Source organism: Apostichopus japonicus, chromosome 22, assembly GCF_037975245.1.
Source record: "Apostichopus japonicus isolate 1M-3 chromosome 22, ASM3797524v1, whole genome shotgun sequence".
Taxonomy (NCBI): Eukaryota; Metazoa; Echinodermata; class Holothuroidea; order Aspidochirotida; family Stichopodidae; genus Apostichopus; species Apostichopus japonicus.
The window spans coordinates 15,488,007-15,501,199 of NC_092582.1; the positions used below are offsets into that span (position 1 = coordinate 15,488,007).

A 13,193-nucleotide genomic window follows, 5' to 3' on the forward strand; every position below is an offset into this window, starting at 1 on the left:
TCATGATGTTATAGCCTTCATAATTTCCTTTCGTTTCTTATAAAATCTACAGTGTTTTTACACAGTTTCGGGAAAAACAAAATCAAATAGTCACATTTCTTTCAGTGTTGTTAATTTTAACTTACGGAAAATAGGTAAAAAACGTCATGTTACCATTTTACACTCTATACTGTTTCGGGAAGAAAACATTAGGCTAGTAACAATGTCAATCAGTTTTACAGCAAAGAGAAATTCCCATTTCCAATCGTGGGGAAGTACAGAGAGATGGCGCTAGTTAAGTTATCAGTAAATATGTTAAATAATCTGCTGGAATTTGTGAGCTTCGGAAAGGGCCTGTGATGTTTGCGATGGGATGACAGATGTTGTAACTCCGTGGATTGCCATCTAATTGTTCCATATTTTGGCAAATTCTCCGATGTGAGATCAATTTTCCTAAGACGGTCGTCTGCTTCTTTCACTTTATTTTAATCTAGTAGCCAAGCTTGCGCACGTATGGAAAGCCGTTTTAACATTTAATAAGGAATTTCAGATATCTCGAAATAATTTCAGATATCTCAAATTAAATTACAGATATCTCCAATTTATTTAAGATATCTACAAATAATTGCAGATATCTTAAAATCAATTTCAGATATCTCGAAATACCAGGGAATTTCAGCTATCTGAAATTGAATTCGAGATATCTCGAATTCAATTTCGGATATCTCGAATTCACTTTCGGATATCTCGAATTCAATTTCAGATATCTGAAATAGAATATTGGATATCTCGAATTCAATTTCAGATATCTCGAATTCAATTTCAGATATCTGAAATAAAATTTCAGATATCTCGAATTCATTTTCAGATATCTCGAATTCAATTTCAGATATCTCGAATTCAGTTTCAGATATCTGAAATAGAATTTTAGATATCTCGAATTCAATTTCAGATATCTCGAATTCAATTACAGATATCTGAAATTTCCCGATTAAATGTTAAAATGGCTTTCCATACGTGCCATTTTAACATTTAATCGGAAATTTATGCATATGCATTTCAGATATCTCGAATTCAATTGCAGATACCTCGAATTCAATTTCAGATATCTCGAATTAGAATTTCAGATATCTCGAATTAAATTTAAGATATCTCGAATTAAATTTAAGATATCTGAAATAGAATTTAAGATATCTCGATTTCAATTTCGGATATCTCGAATTCAATTTCAGATACCTCGAATTGAATTTCAGATATCTGAATTAGAATTTCAGATATCTCGAATTCTATTTTAGATATCTCGAATTCAATTTCAGATATCTCGAATTCAATTTCAGATATCTGAATTAGAACTTCAGATATCTCGAAATCTATTTAAGATATCTCGAATTCAATTTCAGATATCTGAAATAAGAAACAATTTCAGATATCTAAAATTCCCGATTAAATGTTAAAATGGCTTTCCATACGCACGGTCCAGTAAATTGTTCATTTTCTTATTCCAAAACAACCCCATCCTTGTAGCTGATTCCTTCTTTGTACCTTCTTGCCACTCATCCAGGAGTGAGAGCTATGCATGTTTGATCGTTATCGTTTTGTGTAATAAAAAAATGATGTTAAATTGTTATGTTCCCCTTTAAATATATATATAGAAATTGATGAAACTCCTTTTCAAAACAGATCATTTACACTATCCCCATAGTCTCTGTCGTAATGTCAATGATTCATAGTTACCCGTCCTCAATCAGGGTGTTGTCACAAATTGTATTACCGTTTTGACGTACCTTGTAGCATATTTTATGCTATACATGAGTTTACACAATGTAGTGCGTGGAATTTAATAACAGATTTATCCTCCGCACGGTTGGACACCTTCTTAAAACTTACCATGTCAACGGCAGACGCCAAATACCAAAACGATTTAAATTTAACATCTGTTGCATAGTTATACAAAACTAAGTAAACAATTGCTGGAAGATGATTTTATTTTCTAGTAAGTCGTTGATGAACACTGAGCGTTTATTTAAATTTGGTTCGGCTCTACCACATTCATCGCTAACCATGGTTTAAAAGAGGTAAAATGTAATAAAACTGCAAGGAAGCCAACCTAGGCTAGCCTAGCCATACACCTCACGTTAATTCTAGGCTAGGCTGGATAATGATACACTACGCAATTGGATTTTGGCTAAGCATAATATTAACGCTATATTCGTGTTTGGAAAAGGAGTAACGTTGCAATGTATAGGAGATGGACCATGTAGTAATAGTAATGGTGGGAGCTATTCACCTGAATGTTGCTTCAATAAGGATGGGGCTCTTGCTTATTTTTCCCATTCATTGGGTCAATAACTTTAAGCGTTGCTCTGCTGCTTATTGACATGATTGTCGGTTCAATAAGCATTGCATTGGTGATTAATGGTTATCAATTCTTGTCTGCACAAGCGATTCATTGGTGTTTTCTTACCAGATAATCAGTTCAACAAGGGATGCTTATTTACCAATCAAAGTTTTAATATGCCTGTTTGTGAAGCTTATTATTAAGCTGACTGACGGAAAATAACGGATCCATGCAGGTGGTGGGGTGTATATGGGGCTGTGTCATTCTGCCATTGGTTAATCCGCCATAGAAAATGTGCTCTTTAGTATGGCGGAAAGAGCACATTATTGTGGGTGCACTGTAGGCCTATATGCATTGTATATTGCTATGCTTCACACTACCTATAGGCCTGCAAAATCCAAAAAATCGTTCATTTACTATTCAGATCAACAATCAGAATTGGTCTTTTTAATAAACAATCAACCTAAATTTATTCGATTTATTTTAACCAACTATATTATATATTTGAAGACAGTGTATCGACTCTTACAAACTTTTTAAAGTTAAAATGATTCAGTCAACATGTACATTAAAGACTGTATAAAATGCTGTTATATGTGTCAATTTCTGTACTAATTTCTGTACTTTGCAGGCACTCAGGTTGCTTTTAGCCTGTACTGTAGCTCTTACTGTACACAAGTGACAGGATTTTCTATCAAGCCTATCTGAAAACAGAAACTGGGGACTATTTTAAAATTACTTTACTTTACTAAAATTAATTTACTTCCCCATTCCACTCCATGACAGTTCAAGCTGAATCGTCCATTTAGAGGTTAACTTTTCTGTTGAATCATTTACTTTTACTATTTCTGCAGGATTAATAGAAAGGAACAAAGAACATACCATACCCCCACAGATTTTTTTAAAAGTTTTTCGTGATGGATTTTCAACGAATCGCTGTTTACCTCACTTCGGTTTACTGCTTCCTCGTCGTCTTGCCCTCCATCAACGGCGACTGCGCGGACAGAGCGTGTTTTCCTCCGTCTCCAGACCTGGTAAGTCAGGAATCTGGAAGGTCAGTCGTGGCAAACTCCACCTGCGGTGACCCGCCCGAGGTCACCTTAGAGAAACTGACCAACGTACAGGTCACCTGCAATTCTTCCGATCCAGATCTTGCCCGTCACGTCGAAAATCTCTTCGATCATAACATACTAATAGCTGGGTCCATGTATTTCAGACCCGTCCTCAGGACATGGTGGCAATCGCAGACAGGGGCAGAAAATGTCATATTGTCCCTTTCTCTCGGAGACACGTTCCTCTTCCAAGCGACCCAACTTGTATTCCAGAGTCTCAGACCCAACAGCCTCGTAATAGAGAAGAGCGAGGATCACGGACAGACCTGGGCGCCTCTCAGATACTACGCCCGGAGCTGCGCCGTCAGTTTTCCAGACGTCGCATTTCTGGCGCAGGACGCCTTCGAAGAGAACCATAACGTGGTCAGTGGTTGCATGCAGAGATATTACTATGGTGATGCTGCTTCCTTTGATTCCTCAAATGAGTTGCAACAGGTAATGCATTCGTTCAGTTAAATCTTTCCTTTCTCGACTTTACTGTTCATATACAAGTTTGTGTATTGTAGTTAGCGGGCTATGATTTCTGTTGATGGATGTGCCTACAATTTGATATTTGATATTATCCTCAAGTTGAATGAATCATAATTACATGGTACATGGAATAGATTGGAAAATGTAATATCATTCAATCTGTTTTTTAAAATTAATGAATACTTCTATGCCAACAAAAATTACAAGGAAGGGATGAACTTCAAAAAGTTTGTATGCAACTTTATGATAGCGTTATATTACAGTACATGTGAAGAAAAAAAAAAGAAAAGAAAGTGGGCCAAAAATGTTCCTGAGTTGGTCCAAAAAGTGCCAAAAACTATACTGTCTCTGTTTTCACTCAACACCGGTTGCGAGTGGAAGATAGATGCTCTTTTCAACCTTAGATTGTCATTGTGTATATATATATATATATATATATATATATATATATATATATATATGTGTGTGTGTTGTTTTGTCTTTAAAGAAATTTCAGAATGTAAATTTCTTTTCATGTATAGTATGAACTTAGTTAATATATAGCCCTAACATCATAAATTCATGTTAATTTGTTACCCGTAGTGAAATTGTTAATGACATAATGTCAATTATAAATGATCAAATAATAAGTGCAACTGGTACCTAGAAGAAAACCATTTAGTATATTAAAAAAAAACACCCTTATGGTATGAAAAAAAAAGTTTAATGTAATATATATAATATAGTTGTTGAATCAGACATACAGTATTGTATGTTTATGTGTTACAAATTTTACTTTAAATTTCCTAGAATTTTCTGTCCATATTTGATAATTCCTACTTTTGGACATGTCATAAACGGTGAATATCTAGGCAATTTTATGTAAGAAGTCAAAGCACACTTGTCTTGTTTTAAAACAGCTTGTTGCAGGTCAGTTAAATTAAAATGTACAGTATGCATGCGGTAGGCCTACATTCACTACATTGAATTCCAAGTTTACTATGTTACAACTCAGTTACTGTAATTATTCAAGTACACCTCAATACTGCTCATTAAATGTAAGATCTTCCAAAAAATTTGCAGAGAAAACTGTCATGCTGTCGGGACATGAAACTACCCTGATTTCTGCTTGAAAGTTTTGATAACCTCCTGAATCATAAAGTATGTGTGTAAGATGCATTGTTAACTTAATTTTTTATTTAACTGTCTATGACGGTCTACTATTGATAACATCACACAGTGTGCATCACAGCTGTTACAGTTGGCTGCCAGTATCTGTTTACTTTAAGGGTATGTCTACATTACTCAGAATACTGTATGTACAGTATATGTACATGTATGCATTGTTTCATTTAGAATTCTGTATTATAAAACCTTTTGACATTTTGTATTAAAGCCTGTAAATTGTAAAAAAAATATTAAGCTATAACTGCAGGTGACTTCAGGGACTAATTTAGTATTAACATTTTGTGTCACAGTTTTTAAGTTGAACTGAATTTTTTAACAGGGCTATAAAATACAGTTTGTTTTTTACATGTACAAAAACTGTGTACTATATACAATTAATTTAACCATTTTTTGCATAGATCTTAAGCAGTTTGCGATGCGATACAGGTGAAATTATTCCCTGGACCTTTTGAGCATGCATGCAAGTTTACTTTACAGTCTGAAATGAGATGGAACATGTATGGGGCCTCATGTGAAGTAGGGAAGGAGGGGGTGAGAATGAAGTGGAGAAGGAGCGGGTGAGAATGAAGTGGGAATGTGGTGGCATCTGGGGAGGAGATGCCTGTATGGTCATTCTTCATCACACACTTGTTCAAGACATTCAAAAATTATGAATGTTCATTTGCATTCAGAATTTATACTGTATTCAATTTTTAAGGTGTTTTCAAGCAATACCAACATGATTTACAATATGGACCAGAAAGACATCACACAATAGGCTACAGTACCAGGGAGGAGTTTCAAATTTTGTGTCCACAGGCTACAGTACAGTTTTGAATGCTCTAAACTTTGTCTTATAATATATTCGGATTACCTAAGTAAGTGCAAAACAATAGCTACACATCTTTGCACTGGTATGGCAGTTTGTCCAAATGAATTATTGCCTGCAATGATATTGCACAGTTAAAGCCAACTCCCTGGCATTTTCAGATCATGGGAAGCAACCGAGGATACTAAAACACATGAATGCATATTTATACAGTACAGTGTGAATTATAAAAAACAGGCTAATTATTAATTGTATAGGCTATTGTACACCAACACAATGTATATATCTGTGTAATAACTTGCAAAGATGACCAAGGTGAAATACTGTACATAGCAGTGACATAAACAAAATCTCCTTATACCAACTCAACACACCTACAATACCCACTGTTAGCTGCATAATATTGTTTAATAATATATATCTGATTTTATTCAGGTACTTTACAACCCCGTCAGTGAACTTGGTGCTCGTTTCTATCAGCAAGATGTGCTAGAATTCTTCAGATTCACCGACATCAGGATAAACCTCGTCAAGCCTGGTAGCTCGGACGCCGGTAGAGATTATTTCGCTGTGGCTGACTGGAGCGTGACTGGACATTGCCTCTGTTATGGTCACGCAGAAAAATGCATTGGTCAGGTTAGTTTGATTTAAATATCTGAACATTAGTATTAAGTTACTTTGAATACTTCCTTCCGCACCTGCTTACGGTCCTATCTATCACTTGGTAGAATGAGAGTGCAGTTGATGTGTGGAAACAGGTAAGTGTATGCTTTACTGGCTTACCTGTCTCCCCACAACCGTGACTACAGTCATCTAGTAACCTTTTAGCACTACTGACCGGTCAATGACCGTCCTTCTCATGCTACCACCCATGTAGTGTCTAGAAGTGCCCTCATGTAAAAGAGTTTTTTTTTTAAATTGCTGGAATTGGTAGCCTTCTGTATGACCATTGCTTGAAAATGTTCAACATATATTTCCGTCAATTTCTCAATAAGTAGCCATTTCAATTTGGAATTTTTTTTGAGCAAGTTTTTCTTCCCAGGTCGCCCCTTTGTTTCAGCAGCCTGGGTGTCCAAACCTAGAAAGGTTTGGAATGTTATTGCCATTGGTCACTGAGGAATACCAGTACAGTATATCTCATAAATATTACAGTATATGTAAATCAGTGTTCCCTATCATCCCTAACAGTAGAGTACTGTATTGTTCTGTTAGTCCGTAACACTACTGTCTATGTGTTATATCAGTAGTAGTGTACAGTGGTACATACTACATACATGGGCTAGTACTTTAATACCCTATCCCATACAGATACTTATGCCTACCTGTGTCCATACATGTGTTACATACTCATACATAAATTACCAACAGAACTATGCACACCTGTTCCATACCCTCTATGTGTTACATTGTTTACCCTTAACTAGGTTATACGATCTGTGTAACATTTTGCCCCCCCCCCTACTTTATCATTCAAGTACTAAATGATTGCATCTTCGAAGTAAGGGATATAATTGCTTTCATATTGATAAATTTCTCTTGTCTGACATCATGGCTCATTGCCAATTTGCATAATTTGCATAACTTTGATATCTTCCTCATTCATTTCATTCAAGAACGAGGCCAGTTGTGTGTGTGAACATAACACCATGGGTCAACATTGTGACCAGTGTAAACCCCTTTACAACAACAAGCCTTGGGAAGCAGCTTTTATGGGTCACCCAAATGAATGTGAAGGTCAGTTAAAAGTTAAACTGTTCACTTACTGTAAAGACAAAATTTTTTGTTCAATTTTACTGTGTCAACTTCTTATTCACTAACAGAGCGAGATTATGGAAACAACGAGTGGAGAACAACAATGTTGTTGTAGAACATGCACTTTAAAAGGGATACAAAAGTCTAAAAATTAAAAAAATTATATATATTTATGTGATAATTAATATGTGCAAAATGACAAAAGTTACTTCACTCCCGGTTCCAGATTGTGGTTGCAGTGGCAGATCGACCTCTTGCACTTACAACGAGGTCAAAGGTTATGGAGTTTGCGATAACTGTACAGAGAACTCCACGGGGGAAAAGTGCGACCATTGCATCGAAGATTTTTTCATAAATCCTGGAACTGGAGAAGCAGACCCCTTTTGCATCCGTAAGTCATCTTTAAGAGATGGGTCCGTATCACGTTGGACATTCAGAATTACTAGTCTCCTTTACAGTCCTGTTTCGTAAATTGTTTTCAAAATTCATCATTTTTGCACTGGTATTGTAACGAGTACAATTAAAAATATTTGTCGATACCTGAAAACCTTGAAAACATGATTTTTCATGTTAGAAATGTTTGCCATCTTAAGTGTATTGGTATTCTGACTGGTATTCTTCAAGTTGTTGTGCTAACGAACCCTGTGTATAACCATTTTCTAATTTTGTAGAATATATAAAAAATATTCTTCAATAACAATCACAATTCTTTATGAAGGCAAACACATTTAAAGGAAAAAATGGATGCTTTTATGACCCTTGACTATAACAATCTCTTGTTAAATTATGCAATTATTCGCTATTATTTCTATCCTTTCTCTTTGTTAATGGCAGCTTGTAATTGTACCGCCATTGGGATTGTCCCTGGATCTGTGTGCAACGAGACCCAGGGGCAGTGTGTGTGCAAAGAGAACGTACAGGGACGCCAGTGTCATGAATGCAAAGACTCGTATTATCAACTTGACCGGAGCAATGCTCAAGGTTGTCAAAGTGAGTGGAATTGTTTCTTGGTTTTTTTCTCTCCCCCCACCCCTTGTTTTCATTTTTCAGTAACTTACTAAAACTAACAACCTAACCTGTTAATGATATTAATTTTAAATAGTTCACTGTAATTTCAACACAATTATTGTCTTTGTTCTTTTAATAAGTTCTCAAACCATGAAATTAATATTCCGATACTCTGCGTTTGAACCTGAGCAAGAAACCACTAAACGCATCTGTCAGTTGTCTTGTTAAATTACTAAGTACTACAATCCTCTTCAGGATTTTGTCATTTTTTTTCCTGGAAGATGTTTGAATGAAGGAGTGACATGGTATGGTCATATGAGGTAGAGGTAGCGCCAGTAGGGGGGTTTGAGGGGGGCTACAAGAAAGAGCGTTTTGATCTTTCCGACTTTGACATATGTGGTGTGCATGTGTGTATTACATAAACTGTTTGGCATCATTCTGCTAGACAGTAAATGTTTACAAACTAAACACTAGCCAATGGTAACAAGGAATGGAATGGAAAAAACTTATTTTATGACACTAAACAGCCACTCATAACTGTACATGAGATTCAAACAACCTTGTAACTCAGAGGTGGGGGGTTAGGGGGATGGGGGGGTGTAACCAAGGGTGAAACAAAAAGTAAACAGATTGGACTGTTTTTACTCTTAAGGTATAAAGCTAACAAATGTACCTTCCTTTGGACTTCTTTCCACTTTCGACCACTAAAATAATCTCTGAATTGCAAGCCATTCCATGAATTGGACAAGTCTTGTTGGTATTTGTCGTTAAATGATGGTAGGATCTTAAGAAAACTTACAGTACCCTCATTTGCTATGACAGGGGATGATTCCATCTCTCCTAATCATTTACCTGGTTCACCAAAGGTCCTTAGCTCTCATCGCCTTCTTCAATGCTACCATAGCAACAGTCTCCATTGCAACAGTTCTACCATAGCAACATATAATAATGGAACAATGCCAGAGAAGTGTCAGTCTGCAAATGTCACGAACGACAATTTCAATAGACCTCAACATATTCCTTTCTTGTTTCACACCTGGTGCAGGTTTCATTAAATTCAGTCCAAAGCCTCCTGCTATGTTAACAACGACTTATACTATATTACATTGATTATAATTATAAATTTATGCAAATTTGTTTCTGCAAATGATTGAAAATTTTGTATTTTCCTGGTACAGTGTTTGATAAATATTTTATCAGCCTTTCATCAACATTTCTTGGTAAAATTAATCATAATCCATATCAGTCTACTGTGTGTTCATCATAGTCGAACATGTTGACGTCCCATGAACTATTTTTACAAGGATGGATATGAATAAATGAATTAACTTCGATCTTAAAAGAGTCTCAAATTTAGATATTGTCACCATGTGGTGATCGATTTTTCAATATTTGAATATATATTAAGTAGATACTAAATATCTGTTATATAACCTGTTCTGTATCGCTTCATTTTCTTAAATTTCAGAGCTCTAGATTTGAAATCAACTTAGTGACTCATGCTTAACCCATATATTAAGTATAGAATCAAGTATTTAGTGTATCAAGATTTGAATCAAGTTTTAATATGTCAGGTAATGAATCAGGTTATAGTATATCAAGTATAATTTAATATTTGTATATTTAAAAAAATGGAGTATTTTATGAGTGAAGTATTTCATATTGCATCAAGTATTGAATCAAGTATTTGACATTCAAGTATTTTATTTTTATACATCATGTATTTAAATATACAGTAAAGTATTAAGATATATATGACTTATTTCAGGGAATGAAACTTGCATTGTATAAATCAAGTATTGAATCAAGTAGTTAACCCAGAGGTTTATAAACAACTGAGGCTCTACCTACTTAACAACTGTTAATGAAGAGTTTTGTCCTCCATGAATAATTTATTTCTTTTCAAAATTATTTACAATGCCGATCAAAATTCCAGTATCTGAGCAAACGCTGCGTACTCTGTAATCATTGTGGAAATTATGTTATTTATTTTTTGATTTCTTGATTAATGAACATCCTCATAAGCAAACTTGCTGTCCCGGATGTGTAACTTAACCCTGGTCGTTGGTAACTTGTCACGCCTACACACCAAAGTGTGCACAATTCAAACAATCTCTCCTGGGGCACCACAGTGCACCACAGCCACGTGTCCCCTGGGGGACTTCCCATAGGGTGCAGCCACAAACCGGCACACGCAACTATATTTACAAGTCACCTCACAACCCCATTTATACACCTGGGTGAAGAGAGGCAATGGAGATAAAGTGCCTTGCCCAAGGACACAACGCAGTGATCTGGCCAGGACTCGAACCTGTAATCCTTAGATCACAAGTCCACTGCCTTAACCACTTGACCACAACGCCCTACTATTAAAGTGATGAAAAGTGCTTAATACTCAGACATTGTCAAACTTAAAAGGGGCTTAAAATATGAATTGACTTTACTCCTCACTTACCTGTCTTCTCACAACAAATGCACTATCACTCCACCGTGTGTAGAGTACCTGGTTAAATCATAAAAAAGATAATAGTATTAGGAAGCAATATTGCATGCTTTAGATGTAACTGGCGATACTTAAATGTCCATGGATGAAACTAGTAATTGTTTTAATAGATGCTTCATAATTGTAATATCTGAGAAATGTTGAAACATTCTGTAAGCCATTATTTCATTTTATTCTTTTTGTTTTCTCATTCTCTGTTTTCTCATTCTCTTTTGTTTTCTCATTCTCTTTTGTTTTCTCATTCTCTTTTGTTTTCTCATTCTCTTTTGTTTTCTCATTCTCTATTGTTTTCTCATTCTCTTCTGTTTTTTCTCATTCTCTTTTCGGCCAGTGTGCGACTGTGATACTAGAGGCACTGACGGAGCACCCAACTTCTGTGATAAGCTCAACGGTCAATGTATCTGTAAGACCAACGTGGAAGGAATTAGATGTGATCTGTGTAAAGTAAGTAGTACATCTAGGCAGGCCTAGATATTTCACAATTTTAGCAAATAGGTGCATAAAACTGTTGCTGGTTGAAATCAAAGGCAACTTTGTCGTTAAACCCAACTTCCTTTGCTAATTTTTGATTTCAAATGACAAAGGAAAACTTTTTAATTTTTTTTAAAATTGAACTTGTCTTGAGCAGGGTTCCCTTTTATGAATGGAAATATGAAATAAAATCCATTTCCAAGCCTGGAAGAGACAAACAATATAAGAGCAAAAAATGATATGTAGAGAAAAGTCATCTACAAAGCAGAGATTTTCTAAAGTTGTTTCCATCTAAATAATCCTTCTTCCTCCCAAAAAATTTGCCCAAAAAGATGTTAAGCCATACTCGAGGAAAATGGTTATAGAATTTTGTAATGTACTTTAATGTTTCTTGTCATCTTGCAAATGCAAGTGCACATAAAGAATTTGTTAACTTCTGGAATTAACATGATCACAACCTTGAGAGAAAGTGTCACTTTTTGCACCAGCAGCAAGCACGACCACAAACCAGGGAGGCAGAAAATACATTTTTTTGATAGATTTATTAACCGCTTCTTACCTACTGTGCATGTGTCCCTTTGAATTCATAATATATAATTTTATTAAAAACCCTATACTTTATTCTTAAACCTTTTTTGGCCCCTTTTTTTTTTGTAAAGTTTTCTTGCATCTTACAAGTATCCATCAGTGAACCCATTTTAAATATAAGGTCTGTGAATTGTTCTTTTCCAGCCCGGTTTCTTCAATCTCAGCTTAGCCGATCCGGACGGGTGTACCCCGTGCGACTGTAACGGTGGGGGAGCCCTCAGCAACACCTGTAATAACCTCACCGGTCTCTGCGACTGTAAGATGAACATCGGCGGGCGCAGCTGTGACGTGGTCGATCGCGGGTTTTACGTTCCCCTCTTGGACGGAATCAAAATAGAAGCTGAACTGCTCGACACGCTACAGGTGAGTTGTAAGCTATTGGTATAATGTTTCCTCGTTCATTTCAGCCAATTACTTAAAATTAAACTAAAATAAGGTTTCAAGTTTAATATAATATTTTAAAATTATTTTTCCCTAATTAGTGGATCTGCATCCATAGCAATTAATTGAGTTGGTAGGAATAATGAAACGAAACTTATGATTGGTTTATTTGGAATAAATGGCAGTATTATGATCACCCGTATAAGGAGAATATAACAGAACGATATCAAGACTTAGAAACAAGTGAAACCATTTTATTGATAAAAAAAAAAAGAGAAAAAAACCCCCAATACAATGCCATTGCAAGCTTATATACCTATATCTGTTATGCCTTGTCTTAGACTTGCTTAAGTCTTTGTGCTTACATATAAAAGATCATTGAAAAATGTAATCTAGCCCAATCGATAATCATTTTTCTTACCAGCTGTTGTGGGTAGATTTTATTTGGTCATTGTTAACATAGCCTATCACATTATTTCAAAGCCTAGGCCAAAGTTTGTGCTATGTCTCCCGCAAGAAATTCGGAGCTAATTTTTGGCAGGAAAAGAACTTGTAATCTTTCGTCACAACTCCTAACATGTTTGGGGTCTGATCTTCACCTCTTCTTCTCTATAA

General features: G+C 35.6%; 1 protein-coding gene across 1 annotated transcript in view; it reads left to right on the top strand.

Moving 5' to 3' along the window:
* The first annotated feature begins 1,855 nt into the window (after positions 1 to 1,855).
* The window catches only part of LOC139963481 (laminin subunit alpha-3-like), a 41,426-nt gene continuing 30,088 nt past the window's right edge, over positions 1,856 to 13,193 (top strand). The window contains exons 1-8 of the mRNA XM_071964293.1: positions 1,856 to 2,054; positions 3,172 to 3,864; positions 6,311 to 6,511; positions 7,489 to 7,609; positions 7,854 to 8,018; positions 8,462 to 8,617; positions 11,470 to 11,582; positions 12,342 to 12,560. Of these exons, the coding sequence (XP_071820394.1) occupies positions 3,235 to 3,864; positions 6,311 to 6,511; positions 7,489 to 7,609; positions 7,854 to 8,018; positions 8,462 to 8,617; positions 11,470 to 11,582; positions 12,342 to 12,560 (1,605 nt within the window). The 5' untranslated portion in view covers positions 1,856 to 2,054; positions 3,172 to 3,234. The remainder of the gene's footprint in view (positions 2,055 to 3,171; positions 3,865 to 6,310; positions 6,512 to 7,488; positions 7,610 to 7,853; positions 8,019 to 8,461; positions 8,618 to 11,469; positions 11,583 to 12,341; positions 12,561 to 13,193) is intronic.